At 43.6% G+C, this 17,295-nt stretch overlaps 1 protein-coding gene across 3 annotated transcripts in view; it reads left to right on the top strand.

Annotated features, from left to right (window-relative positions):
• Nucleotides 1–17,295, top strand: part of CILK1 (ciliogenesis associated kinase 1) — a 59,214-nt gene that overhangs the window by 19,637 nt on the left and 22,282 nt on the right. For 2 of the 3 annotated variants that reach the window (XM_032340261.1, XM_032340260.1), the window contains 4 exons: nucleotides 2,929–3,201; nucleotides 6,895–6,949; nucleotides 11,741–11,862; nucleotides 12,886–12,965. In XM_032340261.1, coding sequence (XP_032196152.1) covers nucleotides 3,101–3,201; nucleotides 6,895–6,949; nucleotides 11,741–11,862; nucleotides 12,886–12,965 — 358 coding nt within the window. In that variant the 5' untranslated portion in view covers nucleotides 2,929–3,100. Of the gene's footprint in view, nucleotides 1–2,928; nucleotides 3,202–6,894; nucleotides 6,950–11,740; nucleotides 11,863–12,885; nucleotides 12,966–17,295 lie in introns of those variants that run through there. The other variant, XM_032340262.1, reaches the window with a different exon arrangement.

Genomic DNA, 17,295 nt, shown 5'->3' with positions numbered 1-17,295 from the left:
GTTGTTTAAGTTCTTTATATATTTTGGATATTAAACCCTTATCAGATACATCATTTGCAAATAGCTTCTTCCATTTAGTGGAATATGACTGGATTTATGTTTTTAAGATTTTATTTAAAAAAAACTTTTAATGTACTCTCTACCCCCAATGTAGGGCTCAAACTTAAACAACTCTGAGATCAAGAGTCATATGCAGCTAGGTCTCATAATAAATAAATCTCCTGGATTTGTTGATTTATTTATTTTTATTTTATGGGTGTTTTTTTTTTTAAGATTTTATTTATTTATTTGACAGAGACATAGCAAGAGAAGGAACACGAACAGGGGGAGTGGGAGAGGGAGAAGCAGGCTTCCCACTGAGCAGGGAGCCTGATGTGTGGCTCCATCCCAGGACCCTGGGATCATGACCAGAGCTGAAAGCAGAAGCTTAACGACTGAGCCACCCAGGCGCCCCTCCCGGATTTATTTTTAAATTCCGAACTAATTTTGGACTTCCAGAAGAGTTACAAAAAACCATACAGAAAATTCCTAGAAATCCTTCACCCAGCTTCCCCTAATATCAACAAGTTCTATAACAAAAGAACAATGATCAGGGGCGCCTGGGTGGCTCAGTGGGTTAAAGCCTCTGCCTTCGGCTCAGGTCATGATCCCAGGGTCCTGGGATCGAGCCCCACATCAGGCTCTCTGCTCAGCAGGGAGTCTGCTTCCCCTTCTCTCTGTTCTCTGCCTGCTTCTCTGCCTACCTGTGATCTCTGTCTGTCAAAAAAAAAAAAAAAGAACAATGATCAAAATCAAAAAATTAGTATTAGCACATTGCTATTAACTAAGCTACAGACCTGATTTAGATTTCACCAACTTTTCCACTAATGTCTTTTTTCTGTTCCAGGGTCCTATTCAGGATCCCACATTAGCTGTGACCACTTAGCTGGTCACATCTCTTTAATTACCTCCAATCTGTCACAGTTCCTCAGCCTGTCCTTGCCTTTTATGATCTTGACACTATTGAAGACTATAGGTCATTTGTAGAATGTCCCTCATTTGGGGTTAGTCTGAAGTTTTCTTGTGAATAGAATGAGGTTCTGCATTTTTTATAAGAATACCATGGAAGGGAGGTGCCCTTTTCATAACATCATATCCAAGGTTCATAAGGTTGTAAGTTTTATTAATGGTGATACTGCTGATTTGATTGCTTTGGGTAAGAAAGTTTCTGCTGGATTTTTCCCCATGGAGTTACCATCTTTCCCTTTGAAGTTAATAAGTATCTTAGAGATACTTCAAAACTATGTAAATATCCTGTTTCTCCTCAACCTTTCATCCATTCATATTTGCATCCATCAGGACTGTTGTCTGCAACAAATCTTACTGTGGTATTTGCCTAACAGTGAATTTTTTTTTTTAAGATTTTATTTATTTATTTGAGAGAGAGACAGTGAGAGAGAGCATGAGCAAGGAGAAGGTCAGAGGGAGAAGCAGACTCTGCATGGAGCTGGGAGCCCGATGCGGGGACCCGATCCCAGGACTCCGGGATCATGACCTGAGCTGAAGGCAGTCGTCCAACCGAGTCACCCAGGCGTCCCCTAACAGTGAATTTTTTATTTCCCTCTTTCCTTCTGCATTTATTGATTGGAATTCTTCTGGAAGGAGAAGCTGTGTGGACTGGATTTAGATGCAGAAGTTCACATACTTCTAATGAGTATTTTCTGATCTTTTGATTTTTCAGATAATTAGTTTGACAGCCTTATTTTCCTCAGGGTGCCTGGCTGGCTCAGTTGGTAGAGCATGTGACAACTCTTGATGTCAGGGTCATGAGTTCAAGCTTCATGTTGCGCGTAGAGCTTACATTAAAAAACAAAACAAAGCCATAAAAAACCTTTATTTTCGCATTTATAATTTATTAATGTTTACGTAAAAGCATTGCAATTGCTTAACTTATTACTACATTTTCTTTATTATAGGCAGATTGAATGACTCAATTTTATAAATTGCAAAACCGTAATTTGTTATTGAAGAAAACATAACTGAATGGCTTTTTTTTTTAAGATTTTATTTATTTATTTGTTAGAGAGAGAGAGAGCGAGCACATGCAGACAGAGTGGCAGGAAGAGACAGAGAGAGAAGCAGGCTCCCTGCTGAGCAAGGAGCCCGATGTGGGACTCGATCCCAGGACGCTGGGATCATGACCTGAGATGAAGGCAGCCGCTTAACCAACTGAGCCACCCAGGTGTCCCACTGAATGACTTTTTAAAGGGCACACCCTACATACAGGCCTTAAGAAATTCGTTGTTCCTGTTTAGCTTCTGTATGTCTCGTAGTAAAAATAATACTGTTGATGCCTAGCCACAAATAGTCCGTGGAGCACATGTAAATTCTGTATCGGGAGAACTTTAATTTTAACATTTCTTGGCTTTGTTAGATTGTAAATCGTAGCAGAATTACGCAGAACACGGTATATTTAGTACAGATTTTGTAGCTCGGCAATTTTTCTCGACCGTAGTTTTCATGCCGTGTTTGCCCACAGTGGCTGGTCAGCAGAAAAGCATTGAATTGCAACTGATTCATTTCTGAGTCAGTGATAAATTCACTTTCCAAGAGTGGTATCTCCCATCTTATAAAAATTAAAAAGAGCCTTATTTAGGCCAGAGGTTGGCAAACTTTTTCCATAGATGTCCAGATCATAAATATTTTAGGTTTTGTAAGCCATATAGTCCTTGTCACAACTGCTGAATCCTGCTCTTGTGTGAGAAAGCATCTATAGACAATGTGCAAATGAGTGGCCATAGCCATGTTCCAATAAAACTTTATTTACAACAGTGGGTGATGGGTGGGAGGGAGGGGTTGTCATTTGCTGAGCCCCTATTTAAACAATAAAAATACACAAACTTAAAATGCACATTAGCATTTACCGTTGTCTCACATTTGTCTCTACAGGCAGAAGACTGATCTTTGAAAATATGTATTTGGGAGACAGTCACGTTCTATTGAATACCTTGTGCTGGTGCTGCCACCGAAAAATCTGGTTACACTCCGGGGAGGCCTGCCGCCTCTGCAGGACTGCACCGCCTCGGCCCTGAGATGAGTGTCCGGCCTGAGCGGGCACACCATGAATAGATACACAACGATCAAGCAACTTGGGGATGGAACCTACGGTTCCGTCCTACTGGGACGAAGCATTGAGTCTGGGGAACTGATTGCCATTAAAAAGTAAGTTTTATTCTCCACTCGCATCAGTTCATCTTCAACTCCACATTGTCAACATCATTTTAACTCTACCCTCTGCATTTCTCACTACTGAAAAATTTCTAAAGGGGGTGGGAGGGTAGGGCTCACGGAGGAAAGTTTTTTGGTTTTTTTTTTTTTAAGATTTTATTTATCCATTTGAGAGAGAGTGAGAGAAGGCAGGAGAGCGGAGAAGGTCAGAGGGAGAAGCAGACTCCCCGTGGAGCGGGAGCCTGATGAGGGACTCAGTCCCAGGACTCCAGGATCATGACCTGAGCCCAAGGCAGCTGCCCAACCAAGTGAGCCACCCGGGCGCCCCTGGAGGAAAGTCTTAGACATTGATTTCTGTAGGCTGGGTAACTTTCAGCTCTGGAATGTTCATGGCAGAGGTCTTAAACACATCCCTACTTTAGATTTGCATACAGCACTAGTACTTTTTCAAAGGGTCTTATCCTAAAGAAAAGAAAAGAAAACAAAGTGTTAGCCTAGTGTGACATAATAACGAGCAGGTTTAGAAACATTTCACTGGAGAGGAGATTGAAACTCGGAGAAGTTAAGTGACTTAATTTGGGTCATTTACACATGGTACACATGGTGGTAGTCTGGGGGGCTGCTGTCTTCCTCTTCCCTGTTCACTTGCCCTTGGCAGTATGTAATAGTTATCTGTTGCTATGTTTAAAACTAAGAATTCATCGTTTAAAACTATACACATTTATGATCTCAGAGTTTAGGTGAGTTCTTTAGGGTCTCTCATGAGGCTGCAGTCAAGGTGTCAGCCAGTGCCGGGGTCTTGGCTGAAGGCTGTACTGGGAAAGGATCCACTTCTAGGCTTACTCACGTGATTGCGAGCAGCAGCATTCCATATCTCCCTCGTGGTTACATTGAGGGCCTCCGGTTCCTGCTGGCTGTTGGCTAGAGGCTGTCCTCCATCCTTTGCCATGTGGGCCTCTCCAAAGAACAGCTCACAACTTGGCATCTTGCTTCAAGATGGGGCCATGAAGGCCGTGAGAGAGGCTTCTACCAAGGTGGAAGTCCCATCTTTTTGCTTTTGTTAACTAATCCCAGAAGTGACCTCGTCTCAGGTGGTTGTACTCCACTGGTTAGAAACAGGTCATTGAAGGGGAGGCATTATCCCAGGCACCAGGAGGTGGGAGTCTTCAGGGACCATTTTAGGGCCTGCCCACTATACCCATCTATATCCAGTCACTTTCTCAACATCTCCGTCTGGATGCCCTGCAGATACTTTGAACTCATTATATCCCGAACTGAGCTTTTATCCAACATTTTCCCTCTCTTGCCCCAAACCTGTTTTTCCTTCAGTGTTCCCTATACTGAAAATGATACTACCATTCCTTCAAAACCTGCACATCCTCTTGACCTCCCTCTGGATGCCCAGCATTGGCCACCTAGACCCGTAGATTCCAACCACTGTATATTTATCTGACCCACCTACTGCTCTGTGTTCACCCTGCCAACCTCCCAGTCAACCCATTATCATTTACCAGTTCTACCACTGGAATAATCTCCTCTTTAGGGTTCCTGAGTTCCGTTCTGTCCCTCTCCATTCCAGTCTGAAGGGATTACTTTAAACACATGAATCTAATTATCTAAAATCCTTTGCACCAAACACTGTGTCTCTGCTGCCCCATCTCATCACCTCGCCTTGCCTGATTTCGGTGTGTTGCGGTGTACAGTTCTATGCCCACTACCAGGACCCTTACCCCCAAAAGCATATGGGAGATCTCAGCCAGGGCACCCTTCATACCGACCAATAGAAGGCCCCCAGCAGGACTAAGTCCCAATTGCACACATGGGTATCAGCTCAGTAACATACACTTTAACGGGTTTCCCGTGTCTCTGTTTCCATTTTCCCTGCTCCTTGCTCTGTCTTCCTGGAATCACCTCACAAATAAACCACCTGTACCCCAGTCCTTGCCTCACGCTCTGCTTTCAGAGGAACCCCAACCACAGCATTTTGCAAATATCTTCCTATCAATTTTAGGAATCAAGCCCCCAATTTTTAAAGTGACCTACAACATGCTGCATCACTTGGCTGCTCCTGTTTTCTTTAGTCTGACCTCCTGTCACTAACCCCCTGCTGACGTCATTCTGGTCACTCTGGCCTTTCAGCTTCTTGAACTCATCGATAACCTTTTTTTTTTTTTTTTAGTCAAAGACCTTCCCACCCCTAGCCTTCACATTGATATTCCCTGCCTTCTGCCTCCAGGGGCGAAATTCTACTGATCCTTCAGGTCTTAATTAAAACATCATCTCTTTTCAGAAGTGCTTCCTGATAGCCCAGACTAAATTTGGTTACTTTGGGATCTGCTCTCACGGTGTCCTGTGCCTTTCCTTCCTGGCACTCAGCACAGACAGTGATGAGTAATTGCCCAGCCTCCTTGCCACTATGTCAGGCCCACGAGGGATGCCCCTCTCACCATTGTGTCCCTAGTGCATGACAAAGCCCCTGCCATGCAGGAGAGGCTGAAGAATATTTGGGGTGTGAACTCCAGCAGCAGACCATGTGACAGTGGGGACAGAGTGTGAGAGTGAGGTGGAAAGATTCAAGTTAGCCTCCCATTATCCGCAGGAAGACCTTCAGGAAAATCACACAACTTCTCTGTTTCTTCATTTCCTTCCTTGTCCCATCTGTTTCCCTGGGGCTGCTGGAAGAGTCCAATGAGACCATGTGATTGCAGGGCGCTGAGAGGTGGAACCTTGAAACTTGAGTTTCCAGTTAGCCTGTAGGGTTCTCTTTCTCTCCCCTCAGGCTATTGGCTGGGGTTGGCAAACAACCTCTGTACAGGGCCACACAGTAAATATTTCAGGCTTGGCAGGCCACATGGTCTTGGCCCCAACACAGTTCTGCATTCGTGTAAAAGCAGCCATAGGCCACGTGTACATGAATGAGTGTGGTTGTATTCCAATAAAATACTTTTTGGAAACTGAAATGTGAATTTCATAAAATTTTCACACATCATGAATTCTTAATCTTCTTTTGATGTGTTTTCCCCAACTATTTAAAGAGATGGTGGGGTACAGTTGGCCATAGTTTGCCAGTCCCTGTACCAGAGGGTCTAGAACTGTGTTGTCCAACAGGGTAGCAAGTAACCATAGGGCATTTAAATGTGAATTTTATTAAAAGTTGAGTTCCTATGTTATGCTAGCCATATTCCAAGTACCCTCTACCCAGATTTGTGTAGTCTCGTGGCTACCATACTAGACAGCACAGAACCAAATATCTACCATCAGTATGGAAAGTTCTGTTAGAAAGCTCTAGTCTAGATCAAAGAAGCCTGAGGGATTAGCCTCCAGGACAAGGTTAGCCAGTTTGTGATGGAGCAAGACAGCTGGAGAGGTCTTGCCCTGCCCTGCCCTCTACCACCTTTGGGAAATTTTGTGATGTAGGTTTGATTGCACTGCCAGATTTTAAAGTGAATGTTTTGGATAGTATAATATTTGGTGGAAATTGAAACCAGCTTTAAGCACTATTCATTAGATTCAGAATGAAAACATTTTTGTTTTGTTTTGGGTTTGAGGTTTTGGGGTTTTTTAGGTTTTGGGGTTTTTTGTTTATCCACCCCTCCCCCATCCCTGAATGAAACCATTTTTAAACAAGAAAGTTGAGCCTGTTACTGAGAATAAGCACATTATTTGTTTTTTTTTGTTCTCTTTTAGAATGAAAAGAAAGTTTTATTCCTGGGAGGAATGCATGAACCTTCGGGAGGTTAAGGTATTTATTAATACACCAGGGAATAATTTATGTATGGTTGATTAAAATAGCTTTATACCTGCTTAGATTTATGGTTGATAGTGTTAGTCATTCTGTTTGCATTGTTCCACTGATGCCAACAAAAGGGGGCAAATAACAACATTATAGAACAAATAGCTCAAAGGAGAAGCTTGCTAAAATACTAAGAAATCTACTTTTTAAAATTTTGGTATATTACTGTTAACTAAATCACAGATTTATTCTGATCTCACACATTTCCCACTAATATTCTTTCCCTTTCCAAATGTCGTGAAATATAGATACGTGAAATTTACCATATTACGAATTTGTAAGTGCACCATTCAGTGGTATTTACGACATTTGTATTGTATGGGCCTCACCTCCATCCACCTCCAGAACGCTCTTCACTTTGCACACCTGAAACTCTGAACTTGTTAACAACTCCCGTGACCCCTCTGCCCCTAGTCCTTGGCAAACACCCTTTTAATGTCTGTCTCTATGAAACTGACTGCTCCAGGCACTTCAGGTAAGGGGAAATCATACAGTATTTCTTTTTTTGTGCCTCGCTTTTTGCACTTGACGTCATGGCTTCAAGGTTCATGTCATAGCCTGGATCAGAATTTCCTTCCTTTTTAAGGCAAAATCCTAGTTGGTTGTAGGTATATGCCATGTTTTGTTGATCCACTCACTCGTTGATGGGCTGCTCCTACCTTTTGGCTCTTGTGAACTTTCCCATTTCTTTAAGCTCTTCCTTTCCACTGGCTCCTTCTCTTCAGTCTCTAAATAAATATGTGTACCTTCCATCCTCCCTGGTCAACTGAGCAGCGAGCCTGGTGTGGAGCTTAATCCCAGGACCCCAGGATAATGACCTGAGCCAAAGACAGACGTTTACCTGACTGAGCCACCCAGGAGCCCCTCCAGTTCATTTTCTTAGGCATTTTCTTGCCTGCACTGTTGAGTGCTGTCTTCTCCCAGGGCTGTGTGACTGTGCTTTTTGCCCCACTGTCCTACCTTTTTTTTTTTTTTTAAAGATTTTATTTATTTATTTATTTATTTATTAGAGAGAGAGAGCGCGAGAGAGGAGAGAGGTCAGCGGGAGAAGCAGACTCCCCGCTGAGCAGAGAGCCGGATGTGGGACTCGATCTTGGGACTCCAGGAATCATGACCTGAGCCGAAGGCAGTTGCTTAAACAACTGAGCCACCCAGGAGCCCCTGTCCTACGTCTTTCTTGCCTTTACCAAGTGCTCTGTAGTTCACCCTTTAAAGAGCAATGATGTCTCACATTCCGTCCTTAGCGGTGTTCTCCTTTGCTCCAAGTCTCCCCCCGAGTAATTTCATTTACTTCCCTCACTTCAGGGTCTCGTCAGATCTTTTATTCTTTGTAAACATTGGACCAGAAGCTGATGAATGGCCACGTCCTGTTTAAATGTAGTTCTGTTGGAACACTTGTCCACTTACATACATATTGTCTATGGCGGATTTCATGCTTTGATAGCAAAGTTGAGTATTTGTGGCAGGGACCTAGATAGCCTAAAATATTTATATTCTGTCCTTTTAAGAAGAGTTTGCTGACATCTGCTTCAGGCCCACATATCCAACTGCTTCAGTGGATATCAGTACCTGAATTTTCTAGAATGTCTGCCTCCCCCAGTGCTCCTATTTTCTCCCTCTTCTGCTAATGATCATTTACCCATTCACCCAGAAACTGCAGCTCACTGCAGGTGGCCTCTGTGACCTCACTTCCTCCACACCTCCTCCACCCCATGTGCTGTCCCCAGAACGATCTCAGCGACATTCAGCTGCTCACACACTACCTACTGTTTCCTGAGATGCTACAGTGAGCCAGGCAGCACATGCACTGTCTTATTTCATTCTCACAATTACCTCATGAGGAAACTGTTAGTACCTTGGGTTTGCAGCTGAGAACAGCTGCAACCCAGAGACTAAGTCATGTGCTTTGAGGTAACAACAACTCTAAGGCCACAAAGCTTGGTTTCAGACCCATGTTTGTCAGGCTTCAAGGCATATATATATATATATATATATATATATATATATATACACATCTGGCATCCAACCAATGTCTTCCCTGCCCACTTCCCCTGTTGGAGTCTTCTGGATGGGCTTCCTTCAGAACCAAACTGGGGTGGTTCTCATCCCTCAGGCATAGACCACGCCATTCTACTCCCACACCCATACCTAAGAAGGGCTTCTCTCCCGACATACCCTTTCCCTCCCACTGACTTCATCAAGATGCTACTCTTCCTTCAAGTTACATTGAGAATAATACACTCATTGACCATTCAGTTTGCTGATCGCTCCTTCTTGAAACATTTCCAAGTTGTCTCTGTTTCTTGTCTTTAAGTTGTCTCTAACTTGTCTTTCTCATTCTCTTGACCCTAATAAAATCTCCTTCATTCTGTTCTGTAGATTTTGCATTCATGCCCTCTCTTCTTAATTAGGCTCTTTGCCCCTTATAGGCAAGGACTGTCCCTCATGCCCCAGGGCACTCTTGAGGAGTAGTTCGTTGTAGTTTTATTTGATTGTTAAGAACCTTCACCCAAATGGGGATCCACAGTCTCCGCTTGGACTGCTGACCTGGGTTTAATCTGCTATTTGTGCTTCTCAGCTCTAATTGTCCTGCCTCTTCCTCTCCTTGTAAACCTTCCCTGTGCCTAAATAAGATGCCTTCTCTCTATAATGAGTCACACGAAATCTCCCACACAAAATTCATCCCTTTTATATTAAACCAATAAAGACTTTACTTGTCCATGGGGCTCACACAGAAACAACTATGAGCCCTGAACCAGTAATTCATGCTCAAAACATACATCAGCCCAAGCATTTAAGGTACTCTGCTCCTTACTGAGAATCCTCCTCTTGAAAAGCTTTAAAAAACCTACTTCCTTTTCCTCTGACTGAATTTTCCCAGTTTATTCTGTGGCTCACCCACTGGACATGTGTCAACTGTGGTTGGGATGCATTTTAAATGAATCGAAAAGGTGGCTGCAGGGTTGAATACTTATGAGTTAAGCAATGTTTGTGTTTGTTACTCATGGAGAACCTGGAAACCAGTCTAACTAAAACAAGTAGTTGGCCTGATTGGGTCATTCTAGAAGGATCCGGTCTTCGGTTGAGGATTTCCTGCCTGAGAGGTTCCTTGGCAGGAGTTTGTCTTTCAGGAAAGAGGCTCCAGAAGACTTTGATTTTGTTCTCATTCACTGGCCATATTTCCTCTCTCTACCTGGTGGCTTGAAGTAACTCGATGTGTTTACAGCACTCCCAAGCTCTCATTCCTTGGGTGCATTATTACTGGGTGTTCTTCTAGATTTGGATATTCATGTTCACCTTTTTGTCTTCAGCCACCATGTGTATTTTATAAAAGAAGTGTTCTTTTGAAGGAAATTCAAAGATCAGGAGAGTTTTACAATGTATTATCATCGGAGTCACTTCTTTGTGAGGAGAAGGCTTTTGGAATTAAAGGGCGCATCCCACTGGCCCGTGGCCCTTGGAGGCTCCCTTGCAGGAGACTGTTAATCAAATTCTGACCATCTGGTGAGCAAAGCTGCAGTTTCTCTGGCTGTGGTACATGAACAGGATCACTGCTCACGAATAAAAAAGTGTCCTTGCTCACCATCAAGAGAACTAATGATGCAAACAGAAAAAAGTTGACAGGTGGATGTGTCAGGAACAGGAGAACTGCACGTGCACAAGGATAAAGAATCAGGGCACGCCCCATTTTCTGAGCCACCCTCGTTTCTCATCACCTGCCTGACCTTTTTTTGCCTTTGCTATTCTTGAAAGCAGAGCTCTTTCTCCCTTCTCACCTTGTGGGGGGCAGGGGGAAGGAAGGGCTTTGCAATGAGATTTCTCCTTTTTTTTTTTTTTTAAGATTTTATTTCTTTCTTTGACACAGAGAGAGAGAGAGTAAGAGAGAACACAAGCAGGGGAAGCAGGAGAAGGAGAAGCAGGCTTCCCACTGAGTGGGGAGCCCGATGTGGGGCTCTATCCCAGGACCCTGGGAACATGACCTGAGCCAAAGGCAGACGCTGGATGACTGAGCCACCCATGTGCCCTGAGATTTCTCCTCTTCCTCCTTTAAAACTCACATTGGTGGGGGATGGGTAGATGGGGGATGGGCATGAAGGAGGGCACTTGTTGGGAAGAGCGCTGGGTGTTGCATGTGAGTGATGAATGACTAAATACCTCTTCTGAAAGCCAGTACTACATCATGTGTTAACTAACTTGAATTAAATAAAATATTAAAAAAAATAATAAAACACTCATCGTAAGGACTGCTGTGTGCCTCATGGACACACATGAGTCCAACGAAGTTGAGAGTCTCGGGCTATCAGCTTCTGTCTATGAGAACAATTTCCTGTTCAAAGCGTCTGCAGACTGTTGGCTGGTCATCTCGGCCCAGAGCAGCTGCCTTCTCTAATACTAAAACGATCAAAGCCTCCTATTGGTTCCCTTCTGGCCGTTTTCATGGCAAGAATTCCATCATCTGGAGGGAGTGCGCCTAAAATAGCCCAAGCCCATTGCCTGGTGCAGCAGGTGGCCAGAAATACCCGTCATGGTCAAGTACTTACTGGCTAGTCAGCTAATCACAATGGCTTTGCTACATGAAGTCGTTATTGACTTCGGAGAAATACCATGTATTGTCAATGAAATGGGAATTGTGGCATTTCTGTGGTTCTAGAGTTAGATGTTTCTCCCGAAGTATACCTGCCACTGCTTTTCTTTTCCAACAGCAGATTTTCTCTCATTTTTTTCTGTTTCTCCTTTCAGTCTTTAAAGAAGCTCAACCATGCCAATGTAGTAAAATTAAAAGAAGTTATCAGGGAAAATGATCATCTTTATTTTATCTTCGAGTACATGAAGGAAAATCTTTACCAGCTCATTAAGGAAAGGTACAGTTTGGTCTTCACGATCTTAGAAATAAAGACCACAAAGTACATGTGTTTTCTTTCTGCTTTTGTCTATCCTACTTAACACTGCTTAGGCTTCCCTGTTGAAAGCTGCCCAGTAGACGAGGGGCCCAGCCCACATTCCTGCTCAGGAGGCCTCGGGATGGCTTCATAGAAGCGACTTTCAGTGCAGCCGTTTTCATGCTTCAATGGGTTATTCACCCAGAGAAGCTCAGGGATTGAACAGAAACTCTGCAGCTCTCCATTCCCATGAGGATGTATGGACAGAGCAACTAGAGGTCAGGGTGTAATGGCCTCGTTTATTCTGAGGCCTCCATGGAGAACTTGGTTTCTTGAACTTCTCTTCTTGCTGTACAGGGTGCAGGGGCTTACGTGCTGGGAAGAGGAAACTAATAACAAACTTGCCTGCTATGGTCATTTTGAACTTTTGAACTAAAGTGAGCCACGTGGAACTTCTCGGGGATGTTTTCTCAGTGGCAAATGAGTGCCATTCACAGCTTCTCTCTGAATGAACTCAGTCAATAAATAGTCTTCATGGTCACCAACAGCAGAAAAGCGGCATGTTTTGCCTGACTTGGAGGGGAATATGGCACTATCCCCGACTATCCACTACATTTTGTAAGGACTTCATCTGGAAGACCTCAGATTTTCCCCATTACAAATTTTTCAAGTTTCATATTACAGAGAGAGAAGATTTTTATATGGTAGATCAGAGGGTTTGGAGGGGTGGCTCCCATAAAATGTTTAATCTTTTCTTCTTAGTAACATAACTGAATATACCAATTGCCAATATACCAATACAGCAGTGTTGACAAGGTAGCTGTCTTGTATGGACAAATGGTTGTTTTTCTTTGGTCTTTGTTATCAAAGGATCTGGTCACATTTGTGTATAAGCAAATGTTTTCTTAAATTCCTACTGTATAACCAAAAGAACAGGAACATAGAGTATTTGTTTTCATATGTAAATCTAGATTTATAACTTTTTTCCTCCTCTGTTCCATCCAGAAATAAGTTGTTTCCTGAATCTGCCATAAGGAATATCATGTACCAGATATTACAAGGACTCGCATTTATTCACAAACACGGTAGGTGATTTAGAGTACTGTGCTTTTTAACAGCAGTGAAATTTGTCATCAGGTAGAAGGTACAGGAAGCATCAGGGTCTTTGGTGACTGCCTTCCAGAAGAGGTTGCCGGGTTGAGAGGCTGGCAGTGGGGTTTGGGTTATGTTCTCTTTTGTAACTTGATTTCTTAATTTTTCTCATTGTTTATCATGTCTATGTGTTCTTATTCTTTAGGCTTTAAGGTTAAGCTCACTGGTTATAGATCTAACAGTTATTCCTGCCCGTTATCTGGTGTATTAATAAGACCCCTTAGATTAGGATTCAGAGACATTTCCACATGTTATGTTTAATCTACTATTACCGCTTCCTTGTGGCTTCTCATTTTCCTGATGTATTATATTTCGGTTCAGAAGCCTTCAAAAATGGCCTAACAAAATTTATTCAAAACAGGAAAATAAAATCAATTAAAAGTTAGCAAAGAGGTGGGGCGCCTGGGTGGTTTGGTGGGTTAAGTTTCTGCCTTCGGCTCAGGTCATGATCTCAAGGTCCTGGAATTGAGTCCCGCATCAGGCTCTCTGCTGGGCGGGGATCCTGCTTCCTTCTCTCTCTCTCTCTGCCTGCCTCTCTGCCTACTTGTGATCTCTCTCTGTCAAATAAAATAAATTTCAAAAAAATTATATAAAAAATTAAAAAAAAAAAGTTAGTAAAGAGGGGCTCCTGGGTGGCTCGGTGGGTTAAGCCGCTGCCTTTGGCTCAGGTCAGGATCCCGGAGTCCTGGGATCGAGCCTCATAACAGGCTTCTCCTGCTCTGCAGGGAGCCTGCTTCTCCCTCTCCTTCTGCCTGCCACTCCCCCTGCTTGTGCTCTCTCTCTCTCTCTCATTCTGTTAAATAAATAAATAAAATCTTTAAAAAAAAGGGTGCCTGGGTGGCTCAGTGGGTTAAACCTCTGCCTTCGGCTCAGGTCATGATCTCAGGGTTCTGGGATCGAGTCCCACATCGGGCTCTCTGCTCAGTGGGGGGCCTGCTTCTCCTCTCTCTCTGCCTGCCTCCCTGCCTACTTGTGATCTCTGTCTCTGTCAAATAAATAAATAAAATCTTTGAAAAAATCTTTAAAAACAAAATAAAACAAACAAAAAGTTAGTAAAGAAAGACAAAGACAAAAGGTATGGATAGAGCTAAAGGGGGAAGTTAATCGGCAAAATGTGTATCTGCAAGTTCTATTTAAGTAAAAGAAATAGGCTATAGATTTGATTCTGAACTTGCTTTCTGACAATGCAAAATGTGAAACATGACCAGCTACATCCAACGTAGTTCCCCCAGCCCCAGTAAAAATAGTCCAGTTGCCCAAGAGAGGCAGAACTATTCTTGGAACTGAGACCAAAGAGTTTTATCTCATGAATCCTTCTAGAGGGGACATTATATAATGTGACTTCAGTTGTATGCAAACAGTGACAGTTTGCATAGAGCAGTTTCATGTCATGTCCCTCATTCTAGGCCAGTTATATCACTTGGTCAGAGAAAACAGTCCTGCTGAGAACCAGTATGATTCACTGTAAGGATGGTCCAGGGGCACCTGAGTGGCTCAGTGGGTTAAAGCCTCTACCTTCAGCTGAGTCATGATCTCAGGGTGCTGGGATCGAGTCCCGCATCGGGCTCTCTGCTCAGCAGGGAGCCTGCTTCCCCCTCTTTCTCTGCCTTCCTCTCTGCCTACTTGTGATCTGTCTGTCAAATAAGTAAATAAAATCTTTAAAAAAAAAAAAAAGGATGGTCCAAGGAGCAATTTAGAATATCTAGAGGAACAGATGGCCACACACCCCCTGGGAAGTCCTCTGAGACTATTGTCCATGGCTGAAGATTTGAAAGGTGCTGAGTAGCGATGACTCTGAGGCTATATTTTCCAGCAAACCTCTGGGGCGTCACTAAGTCTCTGCTACTAACTAGACACAGACCCACCTTCTTGTGAACCTAGAGCCATGGGATGGACGTGTCCCCTAGTGGAGCCAGGAGTTCTGTAGGGGGTCATTTGAAGGTACTTTAACTTGAAAGATGGATGGACCAAGCAGTTGATCTTTCAGAGGCGGAAAACCATTTAGTTCACCCCCAGCCTGAAGATGTTGCCACTGCAAATACTGCACCATCAGATGAGTTTCATTACCCAGTAGGGACCCTGGGTGGAAGCCCTTTGATAACACGGTCAGCACAGATTTGACACAGACTGGCAGGGAGTAGAAAAGACAGTGCACCTCAGCCAGTGGCACAGTTCATCTGGGATCCTTCCTAGCCTGTCTTTAACCTCTAAACAGCCCCTCGGGTAGAGGCTAAATGAAGCACAGACAGATAGACAGAGGTTCTCTGTGCAAATCCATGTTGGTCTCAGGCACATGCTGAAGAACCAGTGAGTAATAATGCAAGACTGAGTCCACTTGTGAACCAATTCCAGGAGAAAGTTTTTAGTAAACAGCAGCCTGATTCTGCTAGCATTGATAGAGCCTTCAGTCACCAGGGTTCACAAGGGATAGAATTTGCAAAACATGAAAAACTGGTATGGTGTCTAAGGGACAAATTGGGGGAGAAGGGTAACTTATTACAGGCAAGAGCCCAGCAGAAGGAAGTGACGAGAAACCAATGAGATTCTCAAAAGGGAAAGGTCGACCAGAATGTTTTCACCCAGGGACAGTCACATAATGGCTTAGTTACTCAGGCTGTTGACTCAGTCCTGGAAACTGAGTAGTGGACCTAAGAGAAAGTGAATATTCATTGGCTTTCTTTTTTTGTCCTTGGGTTGCTTTTCATGAAACTCGGGTTTTCTGTGGCCAGAAAGGACTTGTAATCTTTTTACCTGGGTCTCTCTACCTGATCCCATCAAATGAACACACATGCTCACACAGACGCCTCATGCCCGTGCATATGCATCTACACATACACAAGCCCACGTACCTGCATGTATGCCGCCCCCCACAACACCTGCACACACCCATACCCGCAAATGCCTGTGTGCACACACACATGCATATTTGCATCCAGTAATGTAACTTCCAGACACTAATGTGACACCACAGCTTCTGGAAACTCTACATTGTCAGTTTCCCTCACCCGCCTTGGACACTCAGATCGTATATGAAGATGGCACAAGGGAAGGCTCAGGTCGTGGAGTAAAGTCAGACCACCTCTGTTTTTACAAGCCCAGTGCCATTGCTATTCCCAAAGATTCTTGTGGATGCTTTTCCCCAGCTGTTAAGTGTCCAGTTCTAGCATGAGCTTCATAACACTTCATCTGCCATCCAACTTACTTCCTTACCACTTTCTCAGTGAGCAAGGACAGATGGTATCTATTCCTTCCAAAGAAGAGACTGACGTTCAGAGAGGTTGAAAGACCTGCCAAGGCCCCCCTGCCGCAAAGTAGTGGGGTGGAGATTAGCTCAGGGATCTGCGCGCATTTGCGGTGCTTTACTAGAAGAATCTGCCTTCTCTCACAGAGAAACAGAGAATCAGAGGTGAACAAAATAGTGATAATGATTGTAGGTGGGAGGCATATTAATTTTACAGGTCATTTCCATTGATAAATGATTTTCAGAAATATTATAACAGTTGGTTTTTATATCATTGACTTGCCTTTGCTTAAGTGCACACGGAACTCCATACTATCCCTTTCCTCCAGTAATGGAAAAGAAAATCATCTCAAGCACTTCACAGATTTATCTTGTTAGCTTGTTCTTATTGTGAGAAGGTGCATTCTGTCCCCGGGGAGTAGACTCCTTCGAGAGGGGAGAAGAGCGCTGTAGGTAGTTGCTATGGCCATAGTTCATGTCACTGAGTACTTTAACCCCGCGGGAATGAAAACGTGACTCCATTTGGTGCTGATTGAGCAATGCCAAAGCATATGTACTTTGCTGCAATTAAATAATTAATGCAAACGGTGTTTCACCCTTGACCTGCCCTTGGAAACGCCCAGCTCACACTTACCCATGCAGGCAATCAGAAACACCTTAAGTGGCTTGGAGGACAATGTTTTGCCCCATAAAGTGGTTCTCTGCTTTTGTGTTTCACCACTGTCTTGCAGAGCATGATCTGGGTTAGCCTGTGGCCCTTCCGTATGTTGCTGTTCTATTGGTCTTTGTGGTCATAAAAACACTGTAGTTTTAAATTCAGTAATATCTGTGAAACTAAAAACTTCCATCACAGGAAGGTGTGCCATGTAAATTCCTTGTGTTTCAGTAGTCCCTGGTTATTTCCATATATTCATATCAGGTTCATCATTAACAGAATCCGGCAGAGGGAAAAAGCCTTCTTTGTGGCTTGATGTTTTCCTTGCCCAAGGGTTGTTAATGACAAGTGAGCACCACACACTTTC

This window comes from Mustela erminea, chromosome 4 (assembly GCF_009829155.1).
Source record: "Mustela erminea isolate mMusErm1 chromosome 4, mMusErm1.Pri, whole genome shotgun sequence".
NCBI lineage: Eukaryota > Metazoa > Chordata > Mammalia > Carnivora > Mustelidae > Mustela > Mustela erminea.
This window is presented reverse-complemented; position numbering and strand designations above follow the sequence as displayed.